The sequence below is a fragment of the Thamnophis elegans genome, chromosome 4 (genome assembly GCF_009769535.1).
Source record: "Thamnophis elegans isolate rThaEle1 chromosome 4, rThaEle1.pri, whole genome shotgun sequence".
NCBI classification, from domain to species: domain Eukaryota; kingdom Metazoa; phylum Chordata; class Lepidosauria; order Squamata; family Colubridae; genus Thamnophis; species Thamnophis elegans.
In genome coordinates, this window is record NC_045544.1 from 58,477,243 (window position 1) to 58,494,584 (window position 17,342).

A 17,342-nucleotide genomic window follows, 5' to 3' on the forward strand; every position below is an offset into this window, starting at 1 on the left:
ATTATGGAAATCTTTCTCCAAAATTTCTATATTGATGAGGCTACTTAAAACACAAACAGGTACTTGAAACACCTGTAAACCAAAGATCAAGCTTAAAAAAAACCCAACAATACCACATATGTTCTTCTATTAAAATGTCCTTATATTGCAGTATGATTTTTGTCTATGTGCCTTCAAGTCAGTATTGACTCCTAGTGACCACTAGTGAAGTTTTTGGGAAAGATTTTCAGAGGTAGTTTGACATTGCCATCTTCCAGGAGCTGAGAAAGAGTGACAACTCAAAAGTTTATCTTTAATAATTTCTCTTACAATATGATAATTTTATGGTCCTTTCAAGGCCGTGGTTCTGAGAGTTTTGAAAGGACACCTACCTTTCATTTGGACATTTGAGATTATGACAAGTGTCAGTGTCAATATATAATTCATTGTTCAAGGAATGTACTTCTCTTTCTTCCAAACAATCTGAAGTGGCTGAGCATATACATGCAGGAGCAGCTGTAACAGCATTCAAAGTATGCAGAAGAAGCAATTGTTTTAATTATTTCAAGATTGGGGCTTCATTTATGTCTTTGCACTTCATGAAAAGCAACTTTTAAAGGCTTTGGTTTCCAAATTTTGGCATAGGTTTTTTTTTCTGCAGCTTTTTAATATTATGTCAAGTGCTGGACATTTAACAAAATAATATATTTTCCTACAGTTAATCAACAAGTTTCATTGCATGTCCTGCCATGAAATCAATATCCTTGGGGAAAAAAGACTTTTAGTAACATATTATTGTTGTTGTTTTTTCCTCAGAAATTGATTGTTTTACATTCATATTTTTAGTAATTTCCCCATGTCCTGACTAAATGGGTAAATGAATAGATGGATGAATACTTTTAGAATTTCATTCACATAACGTTATCCTGGCTTTATGTGCCCTGGTTAGCTAACAGTGCATGTAGAAAAACTGAGGGCTCAGTTTAAACCAGACATCAGTTTATCTTTCCAGCTCAGAATTGCTATTAAAATAAGGCCTGCAATTGGAGCTGCTCAAATTGACAAGGTGGCTTTTATATACCAGGGTTATGCAGAAGGATATTTTTATTCACCAGATTTTTCTTTTGCCCCCAACTCTTTGGGGAGATATTGATACATCTCCTTCCAAGGAAAGTATGGGCTAATTTATGGATGTGCCCATGCCACAGAATTTAATATGGCTGTTTAACATTTGATGACTTCCATCTGTCTTCGTCAACCAATTTCACAGAAAGCAAACATAGTGCTTGAGTTAATGCTGGATATGTAAACACTTCACCTATTGTGTTTCACCACTGTAGGCTCTTTGCTCATTTTCAAATTCTGTTGGTTCTTGCATGGTTTCATGACTGAATAAAACATTTTGATGAAGCTATCATTAGAGGTGCCTCAAAAAACAAGATGTATTTAATAGCTTTTGTGGAACTTTTCTGGATTCCTTCTTTAAAAAGCCTGTTTGGCATTTTATCTAATTTTATTACCACAAGCTGTTATTGTTTGGCCATTTTAATGGATGCTGTTTTTCCCCCTCTTTCCTTGATTTAGGTATTACTTTAAGGTCCAAGCAACGAATCCTTATGGTTATGGTCCTATAAGTTCATCCATCACCTATGTCACTGAATCTGGTATGGTGGTTTAATATAGTATTAAAATACAAAACATTTTAAACTGCAAATTCCTAAGAGGTCTGTAAGGGACGTGCATAAGAGCACCAGCGTGCCTACTATCCCTTTCCTACTGTCTCCATTTATTTGTACCCATTTATGTGCTCCTTTATATTTATATTTATTCCTGTTATCTTTTACATGTTTGACAAACTAAATAAATAAAAAAATTAGAGCACTGTCAACAAGAATCCAGTGGGTGTTAAGATTTCAGAATAAAAACAACAAATGACAACAGGAATGATCAAGGAACTACGGAAGAGGAGGAGAAAGTTCAGTTAGGATGTTAGGAAATAAAGACAGATTTGCCCAAATTGAGCTTTCTTCAGATATTTATTTCCAAACTTCTCCAGACAGAATGGCTATTGTTGAGAATTCTGGGATTTGAATTTCCACATTTAGACGGTACCAGTCAGGGAGGGCTGGTTAAGAATTGAACTAACAAAAACAAAATGATAAAGTGCTGACTGTCTCTGGCCAAACAGGAGTGAATTTGTGCTTCGGCTCCTGCTCTTTCAATGCAGAAAGCCAACATCAATGTTTTCTAACAGCTTCTCAGGTTGCCCAATGTGGATTTTGTCTTTAGTTTTTCTATCCTGATAATAAAGAAAAGGAATGGCAGATCACTTTTATTTTCTTCTCAGGAAAACTACATGACTCTTTCCATTAGGTCAGTGGTTCCCAAACTTGGCAACTTTAAGACTTGTGGACTTCAACTCCCAGAATTCTGGGAGTTGAAGTCCACAAGTCTTAAAGTTGCCAAGTTTGGGAACCACTGCATTAGGTTGTCAGAGGTCAAGCTCGGCACAAAGAAAAGTTTGTCTTTACCTTTTACCCTGATAGTGAGGTGAGGTGGGGGGGGGAAGTTAAATTAAAAAAATGAAAAGAGGAAATTCCATTTCTGTTCCTTGCTTGGCAAGACACTTACAGTAGTTTTTCTTTGTTTGTTTTAATTCTGAGCAGCTGAGTAATTGGAAGCAATTGTGTCTGTCAAAAAGATTGGGAAACAAATTTTCTTTTAGATTTTTCCCCTTCACAGCTGAAGCTTGTTTTCATTTCATAAAGCTGATTCTGTTCTTTGAAAGTAAAGGCTTTAAAAATAAATTTAAAATATGTCCAGCTACAAAAACATATTTTTCCATGTTATTTTTTTACTTGGAAGGTTTATCATAGGTAGGTCAGTTGGCACAATGTAACAACCAAATACAATGTGGTTGACACCTTAAAGTAACTCTGTATAACTCCAAGGTTATTTCCCCCCCACCCCCTCAAGATTCTTGAGTTCCTGACTTGGAATTCTTGTACATAAGCATATTTCAATTAATCTGGCTCCAAATCAACTCAACAGTTCTTGTTATGGATTTAGAGTAGGAATCTTTTGGGTAGGATGTAAAAATAATGTCCAATCAAGTACCCTCACATAGATCCTGGAAAAAGCGATTGAAGCCTTAGTTAATTAGCAGCTATATCTGCAAGGAAATCAACATGTCTACTGAGCAAAAAGAGCAATTACATCATTTTATAGCAAGTCCTTCCTCTTTTGGACATCATAGTGATGTCACATGCACATGAAAAGGGGGACATTTTGCAGCATGGTTATCTTGTTTCTTTAATCATCATGAAAGCATCAGGCGCCTGCAGGCACCTATGTTGATTAGACTGATTAAAATAACATTTTTAAATAGACTTCTACACTTACTAAATAATCATTCCACTAAACTAGTTGCAATGTACATTAAGATATAATTTTAATACCAGCACTTTAAAAAAGAGTCTAGGTGAAGGGTGTCAAACTCACTTCGTCACAGCATCGTCACGTGACAAATTGGGACTTTTTTCACTTTCATTAAACTGGGTGTAAGTATGGCCAGCATGTGACGCATCCGACTTGTGGGATGGGAGTTTGACAGCCCTGGTTTAGATAATACCATCTGTGGCAATGAAATGTGCAGATGTGGAGATTTCATTGTCAAAAATAGAATTAATAATAATCTCAAAACAACTGGAGCACCACGTGAACACCTTTGGCATTGATAAAATTGCCGTAAATCACTTGCAAAAGGTAGCTTTATTTAGAACAGTTTACATCCTGTGACAATACCTTGAATACCATCAAATTACAGTAGGCAGATAAAAATGCCAAATACAGCCTCAACATTTGGCTGACTATGCAACAAAATTTCCTAATTTATTAAACTTCTATCCTGCCTGACTTCCAATGACTGGGCAGCTTACGACAATAAAAGAAATTATAATACAATCAATAAAAATAAAGATAAAAGATGGCAAGCACAATGAAGAAAAGGGTCTCATGTTATAAGCACAAGTAAATGTAAAGACTTTAAAAGGAAAAGTAAAGGAAGGAGGAGTCAGAGGAAATATATATCCTAAAATATATGGACAAATTACAAAGGGGCAGCAGTCTTCTTCCTCAGAGATGTTAAGAGGAGTGAAGCATAAAATAATTTATTCTTGAAGTCCAAATGACCCTCCAATGTAGAAAGGCAATAAAAAACTGATGTTTTGTCAAGCTTTTGAAATATGTCAAACTGTTTTAATTATACTTGTTGCTTCAATTGATTTCTATATGATACTGTATGTGAGCCATTCAGAGTTTATGAAACAGGATATAAATTATACAAACCAACAAGAAGATTTAATAATAATACAATAGCAGATTTGGAAGGGACCTTGGAGGTCTTCTAGTCCAACCCCCTGCCTAGGAAGGAAACCCTATACCGTTTCAGACAAATGGCTATCCAACATCTTCTTAAAGACTTCCAATGTTGGGGCATTCACAACTTCTGGAGGCAAGCTGTTCCACTTATTAATTGTTCTAACTGTCAGGAAATTTCTCCTCAGTTCTAAGTTGCTTCTCTCCTTGATTAATTTCCACCCATTGCTTCTTGTTCTACCCTCAGGTGCCTTGGAAAATAGTTTGACTCCCTCTTCTTTGTGGCAACCCCTGAGATATTGGAACACTGCTATCATGTCTTCCCTAGTCCTTCTTTCTATTAAACTAGACATACCCAGTTCCTGCAACTGTTCTTCATATGTTTTAGTCTCCAGTCCCCTAATCATCTTTGTTGCTCTTCTCTGCACTCTTTCTAGAGTCTCCACATCTTTTCTACATCATGGCAACCAAAACTGAATGCAGTATTCCAAGTGTGGCCTTACCAAGGCATTATAAAGTGGTATTAACACATTACGTGATTTTAATTCTATCCCTCTGTATGTGCAGCCTAGAACTGTGTTGCCTTTTTTGGCAGCTCTGCACATTGCTGGCTCATATTTAAATGGTTGTCCACTAGGACTCCAACATCCCTTTCACAGTTACTACTGTTGAGTAAGGTACCACCTATACTGTACCTGTGCATTTCTTTTTTTGTTGCCTAAATGTAGAACCTTACTCTTTTCACCATTGAATTTCATTTTATTAGATAGTGCCCAATGTTCAAGTTTGTCAAGATCCTTCTGTATCTTAAGCCTGTCTTCTGGAGTGTTGGCTATTCCTGCCAGCTTGTTGTTATCTGCAAATTTGATGAGTTCCCCATTTATTCCCTCATCCAAATCATTGATGAAAATGTTGAAGAGTACTGGGCCCAAAACAGAGCCTTGGGGTACTCTACTTCTCTCCATGTAGATGAGTTCCATTGAGGACTACACGTTGAGTGTGGTTGATCAGCCAGTTACGAATTCATTTGGTGGTGATGCTGTCTAACCCACATTCTTCTACTTTATCTAGTAGTAGGTTATGATCTACCTTATCATATGGTTTATGGTTTATTGGGATTTATATGCCGCCCTTTTCCCTGAGGGGACTCAGGGCGGCTTACAACCACAGGGGAGGGGGGTGCAAGGTCAGAAACAGAACAATATGTGGACAAAGAAAAAATAATAAAACACAACTTTCATACAGCAATCAAACACTCGGGCGGGTAATTGGAAACCTATCCCCAGGCCTGCTGGGAGAGCCAGATCTTGAGGGCTGCGCGGAAGGTCTGGATAGTGGTGAGGGTACGGATCTCCATGGGGAGCTCGTTCCACAGGGTCGGGGCAGCAACAGAAAAGGCTCTCCTCCGTGTGGTCGCCAGTCGACACTGACTGGCAGATGGGATTCGGAGGAGGCCCAGTCTGTGCGATCTAATTGGTCGATTTAGGGAGGTAATCGGCAGAAGGCGGTCTCTCAAGTACCCAGATCCACTACCATGGAGTGCTTTAAAGATGGTCATCAGTATCCTGAAGCGCACCCGGAGACCAACAGGTAGCCAGTGCAGCTCGCGGAGGACAGGTGTAACGTGGGCGAACCGCGGTGCGCCCACTATCACTCGCGCGGCTGCATTTTGGACTAGCTGTAGTCGCCGGATGCAGCTCAAGGGCAACCCCATGTAGAGCCCATTGCAGTATTCCAGTCTAGAGATCACAAGGGCTCGAGTGACTGTTGTGAGAGCCCCCCGGTCTAGGTAGGGCCGCAACTGGCGGACCAGGCGAACCTGGGCAAATGCCCCCCTGGTCACAGCCGACAGCTGGTGATCAAAAGTCAGCTGTGGATCCAGGAGGACTCCTAAGTTGCGGACCCTATCTGAGGGGTATAAAATTTGACCCCCCAGCCTAAGCGTTGGTGTATTAGCCAAATTATTGGGGGGGAAGCACAACAGCCACTCGGTTTTATCCGGGTTGAGTACCAGTTTGTTAGCACTCATCCAGTTCTTAACGGCCTCCAAACCCTGGTTCATCACGTCCACCGCTTCATTGAGTTGGCACGGGGCGGACAGATACAATTGCGTATCGTCCGCATATTGATGGTATTTTATCCCGTGCCTCCGAATGATCTCGCCCAGCGGTTTCATGTATATGTTAAATAGTAGGGGGGATAGGACCGAACCCTGAGGTACCCCACATGTTAGGGGCCTCAGGGATGATCTCTGCCCCCCGACCAACACCGACTGCGACCTGTCCGAGAGGTAGGAGGAGAACCACCGCAGAACAGTGCCTCCCACTCCCACCTCCCGCAGTCGTCGCAGAAGGATACCATGGTCGATGGTATCGAAAGCCGCTGAGAGGTCAAGGAGAACCAGGATGGACGCATAGCCTCCATCTCTGGCCCTCCAGAGATCATCGGTCAATGCGACCAAAGCGGTTTCTGTGCTGTAACCAGGTCTGAAGCCGGACTGGAAGGGGTCAAGATAGCTAGCTTCCTCCAAGGCCCGTTGAAGCTGAAAGGCCACCACCTTCTCGACAACCTTCCCGATAAACTATATTGACGGCATTCCTCTGGTCCACTAATTTTGTCACTTTGTTAAGGAATGCAATAAGATTAGTCTGGCATGATCTGTTTTTGACAAACCCATGTTGGCTTTTGGCTATTACTTTGTTTGCTTCTAGGTGTTGGCTAATTCGTTGCTTGATTATCTTTTCCAGAATCTTTCCTGGTATTGAGGTCAGGCTGATAGGTCTATAGTTTCCTGGATCTGTTTTTTCCCCCTTTTTTGAAGATGGGAACCACATCAGCTCTTTTCCAGTCCTCTGGTAGTTTCCCGGTGCTCCAGGATCTCTGAAAGATATAGTTCAGTGGTTCTGAGATCTCATCTGCTAGTTCCTTCAGAACCCTGGGGTATAACCCATCCGGTCCTGGTGATTTGAACTCGTCTAGGGTAGACAGGTGCTCACTTACTATTTTCTTCCCTATTTCTGTTTAACTGTTTAACTGTTTATTTCATTTGTATGCCACCCTTTTCCCCCGAGGGGGACTCAGGGCGGCTCACAACTCAAAACAAGGGAAGGGGGGGATACAAACAACTTGACAAACAACTCAAAACAATACATAATTTAAAAGCGCAACAATCATACCATTCGAGATAGGGGCACGGTTCTTTAGCCCCAGGCCTGTCGGAACAGCCAGGTTTTAAGGGCTTTGCAGAAGGCCTGGAGGGTGGTGAGGGTGCGAATCTCCACGGGGAGTTCATTCCAGAGGGTCGGAGCAGCCACAGAGAAGGCTCTCCTCTAGGTAGTCGCCAGTCGACACTGGCCAGCGGATGGAATTCGGAGGAGGCCTAGTCTGTGGGATCTAATCGGTCTGGTGGAGGTAATTGGCAGCAGGCGGTCTCTCAAGTACCCAGGTCCAATACCATGAAGGGCTTTATAAGTGATGACTAGCGCCTTGAAGCGTATCCAGAGACCAATAGGCAGCCAGTGCAGCTCGCGGAGGATAGGTGTTACGTGGGTGAACCGAGGTGCACCCACGATCGCTCGCGCGGCTGCATTCTGGACAAGCTGAAGTCGCCGAATGCTCTTCAAGGGCTGCCCCATGTAGAACACGTTGCAGTAGTCCAGTCTAGAGGTCACAAGGGCGCGAGTGACTGTAGTGAGGGCCTCCCGGTTCAGGTAGGGACGCAACTGGTGCACCAGGCGAACCTGGGCAAATGCCCCCCTGGTCACAGCTGACAAGTGGTGTTCAAAAGTCAGCTGTGGGTCCAGGAGGACTCCCAAATTGCGGACCCTGTCTGAGGGGCGTACTGTTTGACCCCCCAGCCTGAGAGATGGAACACTTGGCCAATTAGTAGGAGGGAAACACACCAGCCACTCGGTCTTATCTGGATTGAGTACAAGCTTGTTAGCCCCCATCCAGTCCCTAACAGCCTCAAGGCCCTGGCACATCACGTCCACTGCTTCATTGAGTTGGCACGGGGTGGACAGATACAACTGCGTATCGTCCGCATACTGGTGGTATTTTATCCCGTGCCGTCGAATGATCTCACCCAGCGGTTTCATGTAGATATTAAACAGGAGGGGGGACAGGACCGAACCCTGCGGTACCCCATACATAAGCGGTCTAGGGGTCGATCTCTGCCCTCCAACCAACACCAACTGCGACCTGTCCAAGAGGTAAGAGGAGAACCACCGTAGAACAGTGCCTCCCACCCCCACCTCCTGCAGTCGTTGCAGAAGGATACCATGGTCGATGGTATCGAAAGCCGCTGAGAGGTCAAGAAGCACTAGGACAGAGGCATAGCCTCCATCCCTGGCTCTCCAGAGATCATCAATCAATGCGACCAAAGCGGTTTCCGTGCTGTAGCCAGGACTAAATCCTGACTGGAAGGGATCTAGATAATCGGATATTTCAACTTATGTTCCTAATCTGATTTTTGTGGTGCTGTTTTTGATAGGTTGGACTGTTTTATCCCTTTGTGTAAAGACAGATGCAAAACATGAGTTAAATAGTTCTGCTTTCTCCCTGTTGCTTGTCACCTTTTTGCCACTTTCACCCAGCAATGGACCAATTGTTTCCTTAACTTTTTTCTTGTTTTTAACATGTTGGAAGAAGCTTTTTTTGTTATTTTTTACTTTTGTAGGAAGTCTTTCTTCATTATGAGCCTTAGCTTTCCTCACTTCATCTTTACATGCTCGGGCTATTTGCTGATATTCTGCCTTAGTTATGTCCCCCCCCTTCCACTTTTTATACTTATCTTTTTTGTCTTTCAATTTGTCAGAGAGTTCTTTATGCAGCCATGCTGGTTTATTTTGGGAGCTATTACTTTTCTTCTTCATTGGTATTGTGCTAGACTGGGCTTTTGTAATCTCATTTTTCAAAATTTCCCAAGCTTCTTGAGTTGTTTTCCCCTTGAGGATTCTCATCCATGGAATTTTTCCCAAGCTCTCTCTAAGTTTATTGAAATTAGCTCTCTTAAAGTCCAAGACTCTAGTTTCACTTTGTTCTACTACTTGTGTTTGCATAATGTTGAATTCCAATATTGCATGGTCACTTGCCCCCAGGGTTCCTGTGGCTTCAACACCTTCTATCATTTCCTCTCTGTTAGTGAGAATTAAGTCCAATATGGCTGATGCCCTTGTTCCCTTCTCTACTTTTTGGGAAACAAAGTTGTCTGCTAGGTTTGTAAGGAACCTTCAGAAATTGCTTGTCTTATTTTGGCTGTGGATTCTGATTTTTTGAGTAAATCATTGAAACATTTCCTTGTTATTTTCTTACAGATAATCCTCTTCTTATTGTAAGACCACCAGGTAAGTTTCAGTTTTGCTTTCTGGTGCTTTGTCATTATCTCCTGAGAATGACCTAGATTAAAGTTGTGATTTAATATCTATCATGGAGGGCAGGCCAGGGGAAGGAAGGAAGGAAGGAATCAGTGGAAAGCAGAATTTGGAAGAGAATCCTCACCTTAAGAGCCTTTAAAGCATAAAGAACTTGGTTCAGTCCAAGAGCCACACTTGCCCTTGGAATAGCATTACTTGGGGCTGATGTTAAGTTGGGACAACTTCTTGACAGTTCTGTAACCATTGCATGAATGTACTGCAGTTACTCCTTTTTTCTGCTGTGTCTTTGTTTCATCCACCTCCAGTATCTGAAGAAGGCTCTTCCAAAGTAATATTTTCTCTTTTTCCCCAATATATATCAGCTTGACTTGACATGCTTCATTGATACATGGCATTCAGGAATTAGGATTTGTTCTGGTCCTATTGGCCATTTAGACTTCTAAGAGCCACATCCCCCTGCCCTCTGGTTGTATACAATAATGGACAAGCAGTAGGAATAACCTTGAGGAACCAGTCAGTGGTGGGGTTCAACTGGTGTAACAACTGGTTCCTTAAATGCGCACTTCGCTCACGCCAAACACATGCTCTCCTCACACACACTGCATTTGAAAACAGGTGAATAACTTATCTTTGACTGCAGCCCTGCTAAGTAAAACAGCTGAGGCCTTACAATCCGCTCTGCTGCGCCAATCACCTGGGCTTCAAACAAAGGAAATATAGGTCAGTATAGCGCAGGGACAGGCGAGCGGGCCCACCTGATCATCAGAGCAAACCGGTTCGCTCTCAGCTGATCATTGGAGCTACTGGTTCACCTGAACCAGTCCACACCAGTTGAATCCCTGGAACCAGTCCAAACCAGCTGGTTCCACTACTACAACCAGTGAAAAAGCCACAAGACAATGTTTAGATAAAAGAAAGTTGAATCCAGGGCAGAGATATAATTTGTGTGAGCATCTCAGACTCCCCTCCCCCTAGTTTCTTATAAGGATAGAGGGGAAACCCATTCAGAGTTGCAAGATTCTGTTACTGTAACCTTATCATAAAAGTGTTACTATTTATAACTCTAGCTTTTTTCTCTAGTCTATTTTAAAAATTATTTAAGGACTAGTGGATAGCACTTGATTGGGATCATCTGCAAGAAATCTACACTTTGTTTAATCCAGTTTATTATAATTAACTTAGATTAATTAAAATTTATGTATTGTCAGTATGGGGTTTTGATGACTAGAATGACTTTGTTATAGAAATTGCTTGAAACCTTTAGAACTGTAAAGCAAAATATTAGGATTGTATAATTACTCTCTGTGTAATTAGTGATTTTGCTTTCTGTCATGTTAAAAGTTCCAACATGACATCAAAATTTGAAGGAGTGGTTACACGCCAAAGAAACTCCAAAGAGTTTATCAGCTCTTGGAGTAGGGGAAGAACAGAATTCTATGTCTGTTTGTCAAAGTTAGTAAACAATATTTCAGGCTAGTGACTGTGGTGTGCTTGCTATAGTTCTAGAAGTGATTTAGATTAGAATATTGCAGTGCATCTTTCCTTATACAATTCAAGACAATGCCAGATTAGATTATTCACTTGACATTTAATACATTTTTAGCAGAATGTTATTGTACACTGGATTAGAATGATGTCTTGGAATCATAATTTGTTCCTGAGTTTTCATGTTTAATATTTAAAATGCAGAAAATGCCAAATAACTCTTGCAAGTTGCTTTTGAGTGCATAAGAGAAACCATATGGTTGGCTTCACAACCACAACTGTAGTGGTTTATGGTTGATTTCACTGGCACCTCTTTATGGGAAACAATGCTGCTGATGAACAGTGCAGGAATGTGGAGTGTTTGTGATCCAGATTCATTGTATAGGTCTCTTTCTTCTTGTCTTTTTCTCCTATTCCTCCTTTTTCCAATAACATTGTGGCTGAAATGCTAGGAAAAGTGAGAAGCTTGATGTAGACATTTCAGTCAGAGCTCAATGGGCTTATCTTTGCATGTTATTTCTCATTTGATGGGTGCTTATAGGATTATGCCTTTTTTAAGTTGAAAAGAATCTATTAAAGAAAAGGCAAATAGTGCTTTGGTAGGTGTTTCCCCTTCTTTTAAAATAATATTGTTCTGGTGCCATGGGACAACTGACACCAGTGTAAGAGATCAGAGAATATAAGGAAAGCTCATATTTTAGAAACAAAGGCCATTGTAAGAAGGCACTTTTATGTGCTATTATATCAGCTGCTAGGGAGCCTAGTAAATTAGATGCTTGAACTGGAAGTATTTTGTGCAAATTAACCTAATGAATTCCTGCATTGATGCAGGTAGTGGTTTCTCCCATGCACATCGACTACCCTGATTTTTTAAGGCTGAGAAGGCAATTCTTTGGTGGTTTTTTTTTGTACTTCAGAACTGTAATTATATAAAAAAAATTAGGAGAGTCAGTTGGTGCTTAAGTTTATATGTCAGAGCACACAGGTTATAATCACAGGTTGATTTCAAAAAGGTAGATAATTCCTATAATCTTTTGGAGCATATTGCAGAGTACCTGATTTTGTTGTGAATGTTTACACACTGAAGACTTTTCTGATTCGTAGTGCCCAGGTTGTGGTTTGGTATGTAACCATTCAGAATTTGAATGAAGGCAAATATATGTGTCCCAGGATAATGTTGTGGGATCCAATCTGGCTTGGTCACCAGGATCAAATCAGTGGTCCAGAGAGCTATTGTGAAGGAAAGCATTTAGTAATCTAGTTCCACTTATAACATCATGTTTACGTGATGTTAACTTCCAAATCGAAGTTAATCTGTTTTAGTAAATTGTGTACTAGTCTGGTCAAGTATTAACATTTAGTAAATTATTGTTGAGTTACTGTTGTTTAATATTATCACATTTCATAGTCAAGCTTTTAACCGGTTTTGTAGGTGGTGAACCTATCTGGATCCCATTCAATTTTAAATATGATCCCACATACTCAGAATGCAGTGGGAAGCAATATGTGAAACGGACGTGGTACAGGAAATTTGTAGGTGTCGTCCTTTGTAATTCATTGAGATACAAGATTTACCTCAGTGATGATCTAAGAGGTATGTATTTGGGTCACTTGGCAGTGCTGAAGTAAGATACAGTAAAGTCTGAAAAATGAACTGATTACTTTGCATGATTAAAATGCATCTGTGCTATTGGCTGGCATACCGTAAATAGTTCTGTTTTTTTCCCCTTTTTAATCCTATCCAACATATATATTGAAAACACTTTGGATTGTCTCCTGGTCTGGAGTAATCTGAAATTCTATTATTTGAATTCTCTATCCACTTTCAAGTGAATGAGATGCAGCAGGAAGAAAAAAAATTGCAGTAGGGTACCTTCCTAGCATAAGCTAGGGATAGGGAAAAGGGATACCTTTCCTCTTTCTTGTTAAAATTGTGGTTTGGGTCTTCCTGCAAGAGAAATAAGCCTGTGTCTTAGTAAGCTATTCTGTCATTCCATAATGCTTTGCTTTGAACAGTGCTATGCCCTAAGTAGGATCATTCAAGACAATGGATTTGCACTTTGCTGCATAATGCAAAATAGCAGTTCAGTCTCAATTATTTCAGTTAAATTTACCACAGTTTTGGAAAATTGGAGATTTCTCATTTCCTCACATCTTTAAAAATCAGAGAAACACTACTTCATTTTCATAAAGAGATGCTATAATATTTTAACTTGGATCTAAATGGAGTCAGTGACACATTTTTTTAAAAAAGAAACATATCAGAACCAGACCAAGGATCAATAATCATGTTTTAATTTTTAAATCATTATAGAAAATTTTAAATGGGTTATTTTTAGGGGAAATGCTTAAAATAGTATGCATGTACAGTAACTTAGAAGTGGTTTTTTAAAAAGCTGTAAGCCCTAAGGGTTTACACATGGGAAACAAAACACAGTCTGGGAATAAACTCATGTACTCATCTCAAATTGTAATTCTCAGACTCGGTTCAGTTCAGGGAGGGGGAGAAGAGTATTTCTCCATGCATTCATGTATGGCTATTTGTACTATCTTCTTCTGTTTTATGTGGAATAAAAATTCTACTACCTCATTTTAGTGCAAGTTCTTAATTATATACATATGAATTGTTCCTAACACATTGAAAAAAGGTAACCACAATACAAAAAGACTGCTGCCAGCCCACTAGCAAATGTGCCACTTGAAGGCAAGGGAACTTCAACTGTGATTCTCAGCCAACTATTTTTGACCGAATGCAAGAATATTGGCAAGAACCACTGGTTCACTTTCATACTGTGCCAGTGAATTATTTCACTATAATGCTACTATTATTGCAGAAATTCATAAATGTAATAAATAAGCTACTACCAAGGAAGGGACAGAAGATTCTTCCCCTGGATTTATACTAGTCTTGGCTGCAGCAAAATCATTCTAAGTGCTTTACACCCTCCTTATATTTTTTCCAGATACATTTTACAGCATTGGGGATAGTTGGGGAAGAGGTGAAGATCACTGTCAGTTTGTAGATTCACACCTGGATGGACGGACAGGACCTCAGTCCTATGTGAATGCTCTTCCTTCTATTCAAGGTAAAAAAAATGCAACATTAATTTGAAGGGGCCCTGGAGATTTACATTGCATACAAGTTGTAAAATAAACGCAGCTTGTGCCCAGTTCTCCAAAAACTATTAATTTTTAATGCCTAAGTTGGACTTTCTTGTCCCAGGTCACTCAACGCATCATCAAATATGTTCAGGTAGTTCAGTATTAAAAGCCAGTCTTCCCACAATGTGCTCTCCAAATCTATTGGGATATTAACCCCCAACTAGCAACAGAATTAGAGATGGAACATATTAGCAAAGCATCACGCTGGGGAAGTTTAGGGCAAATAATTTCATTTTCAGTCTAGGCAGTGACTGGCAGAATTTTTAGAACCCTTGGCATTTTAGCACATAAAAGGAAATAACTTAATTAATGAAATTGTGGTTTCATGCTGTGCTTTGCTTTCTATGCAAGAGTCCAAGTAAGGTTGACTATGGAGAAGAACCACAAAATACACTGAAATAATGGACCTTAGCACAGAAGGCAGCATTTCAGGTAGCCCTCCATCTGTGTGAAAAGGAGTGCTGAGAATTTATTAGCATTTTAAAGCATTCCACTTCTTTCTATAGGCTTTTTCTCTTTTGTAAAGGAGTAAATGCTAGCACTGATATGTCAGCCTTCTTGGTTCTCTTCTTTCCATTGGCCACCTCTGAGGTACATATTGGCTCTGCAACTTTTTTCAGATTGCAGGAAAATGCTATGATCTGCTAAATCACTAGTGTAATTTGTGTTTATGTGGCAAGAGCCATTCCTACTTTAATAGAAAAGACATGAAAGCATTATTGGCATTAATGGTACATCAGAACAGGACAGGTGTTTCTGCCTATTAGCTTAGAATGAGTCCCACTGTCTGTCCAAATTGGTATATATTACTGTGGGTTGTTCTAATTCTCACAATAAGTCAGACAGTACTTGGAATATAGCCACTCAATGTACTCAAGCAGTTTTGAAAATGGAAATGTGGTTATGCAACATAATTCTCTGGCCCTAATCTTGTCAGGTGCAAGCAACCAGAGCTACATGTGAAGGGTAAATGTTAGCTGCTTTATTCTATTCTACTTATAATACAAAAATCTTCTCAGACTGCTTACTTTCTCTTGGGAACAAACAGATAAGGTGCCATGGAATTTAGGAAAAGTTAGTCTTTGAACTTTTGTGGATGCGCAATGACTCAAGGCTAATTCTCTGCTTGATCCCTCCCCTTTGCCTGGCTGGTAGTTTTCCAACAGGTTCTACAATTATATAAGGAGATCTGTATGGTAGATTGATAAGGTATAAATATAAAGATCCATCTGGCTTCAACAGCTTTCTTTCAGATTTGAGGTATAAGACACCACTTCTTGCAGTAGACAAGAAAGAAAACCCAAACAATGGAATAATGAGTGAAAGAAGTTCTACAAGTCAGAAAGAAATTAGGCTGGCCCCACACCAATCCTATTTGTTTCAGAAAGGGGCCTTCAGTCAACAGTAAAACTGAAAATCTGCAATGTAGAAAGAGAAGTAATCAAAGAGCAAGTGAAGCACAGGATTATTGTTGACAGAGGCCATGCAGCAAAAAAGATGAAGAGGAAGAAGAGTTTAATGCCAATAAGAAAGTTCACAAAGAGAATTACCGGCCAAGAAATTGTATTTCCCTTCTACTTCAAACCTTCTGTATACAAGCAGATCAGAAAGTATTGTATTTAAGTTTTTTCTAGAATAGGATAAATTACATGCCACAAGGAATAACACAAGGGGACAATGGGGTGTTTTTGAAGAATGCTCAGCTAGCAAGGTGTATCTCACTTCTTTTCCTCCATCTTCATTTTCTTTAGAGTAATTAAGTTTAGTAATTATTGAGCTAAAATTAAAAGATTAATTAAAATTAATAAAGTGATTACATCCCTCTGCTACTGTTAAGATACTAACTTCAATATTTTGGTTCCTTCAGGTTATTATCGCCAGTATCGGCAAGAGCCTGTATCATTTGGACGCATTGGATTTATGACACCCTATTACTACGCGGGCTGGTATGAGTGTGGTGTAACAATTCCAGGGAAATGGTAGCTGTGCTGCGATCCTCTGCAGAGCTTACTCACAACTTTTGAATAGCTACCATTGGAGGACCTGTAGCAACTGCATCTGGGAATGAAAACTCAAAGAAGAAACCCAAGAAGCTCACTGGAACTCAATGATGCCCTTATCTCAACTCAATGGTGCTGCTTGGTTATTTTGCTTCAGGACATATATAGGATGAATTTGGGGATGTCCTGCCTTTTTCTCCTTGGTTGTAATAGGCCTGGAAATGTAACTGAAATTGAGCAGTTATCTGTGCTCAGTGAAGCCTAATATATTTGATTAACCACACAGAAAAAAATGGAATTGTGATATATCTTGCAAGAAGATGACTTAAGCATGCTGTGCTTGCATTATGGAATGTTAACCACTTTCCACTGCTATTAATAGAATTCTTTGTTGTTATCCACTTTGGGTTGTGAGCTTCAGAATGTTGGCTTACAGCTGCACTATGTTACAAAACTCCCTGAAAACCAAATGGAAGGGTTGCTCACAGCTTCTTCTGGGGGTTTGCACAAGGCTGAAAAAACTACCAGGTCACACTGTAAATTCAGCTAGCACAAACAATCAACAATCAGTACAGCCTGGTGGCAGAAATACTTTTTAAAACTGAGATTTTGTAAAGAAAAGAATTTAGATAAATAATGTTTATGGGTTAATGTTTATGTAAAAGGTGCTATTCATAACAAATCTTCTGAAAATATTCTGTGAAAAATATACTATGCACAATACATTAATCACATATGACTCAGGCTTTTATTCTTGTGGATGATGTTGAACTCTAATGAAATAGAAAATGTAGAAAAAGAAAAAAATGGAAAATTTCAGCATCAAATTCTGAACGTGGCATGTTTCAGCAACAGAGAATCCATATTCTTGGTCTGTCCATATTCTAATGTGGCTGAGATTCTAATATCAGTATAAATTTAAATAAGCGTACGTTAAAAGTACTTTAAAGTACATATTTTTGGC

The 17,342-nt window shown here is 39.9% G+C and overlaps 1 protein-coding gene across 2 annotated transcripts in view; it reads left to right on the forward strand.

Moving 5' to 3' along the window:
• FNDC1 (fibronectin type III domain containing 1) overlaps positions 1-16,463 on the forward strand; it is an 80,734-nt gene extending 64,271 nt beyond the window's left edge. The window contains exons 16-20 of one of the 2 annotated variants that reach the window (XM_032216735.1): positions 1,564-1,643; positions 9,672-9,701; positions 12,649-12,810; positions 14,180-14,302; positions 16,246-16,463. In XM_032216735.1, the coding sequence (XP_032072626.1) occupies positions 1,564-1,643; positions 9,672-9,701; positions 12,649-12,810; positions 14,180-14,302; positions 16,246-16,361 (511 nt within the window). In that variant the 3' untranslated portion in view covers positions 16,362-16,463. Of the gene's footprint in view, positions 1-1,563; positions 1,644-9,671; positions 9,702-12,648; positions 12,811-14,179; positions 14,303-16,245 lie in introns of those variants that run through there. The other variant, XM_032216736.1, reaches the window with a different exon arrangement.
• Positions 16,464-17,342: the final 879 nt, after the last annotated feature.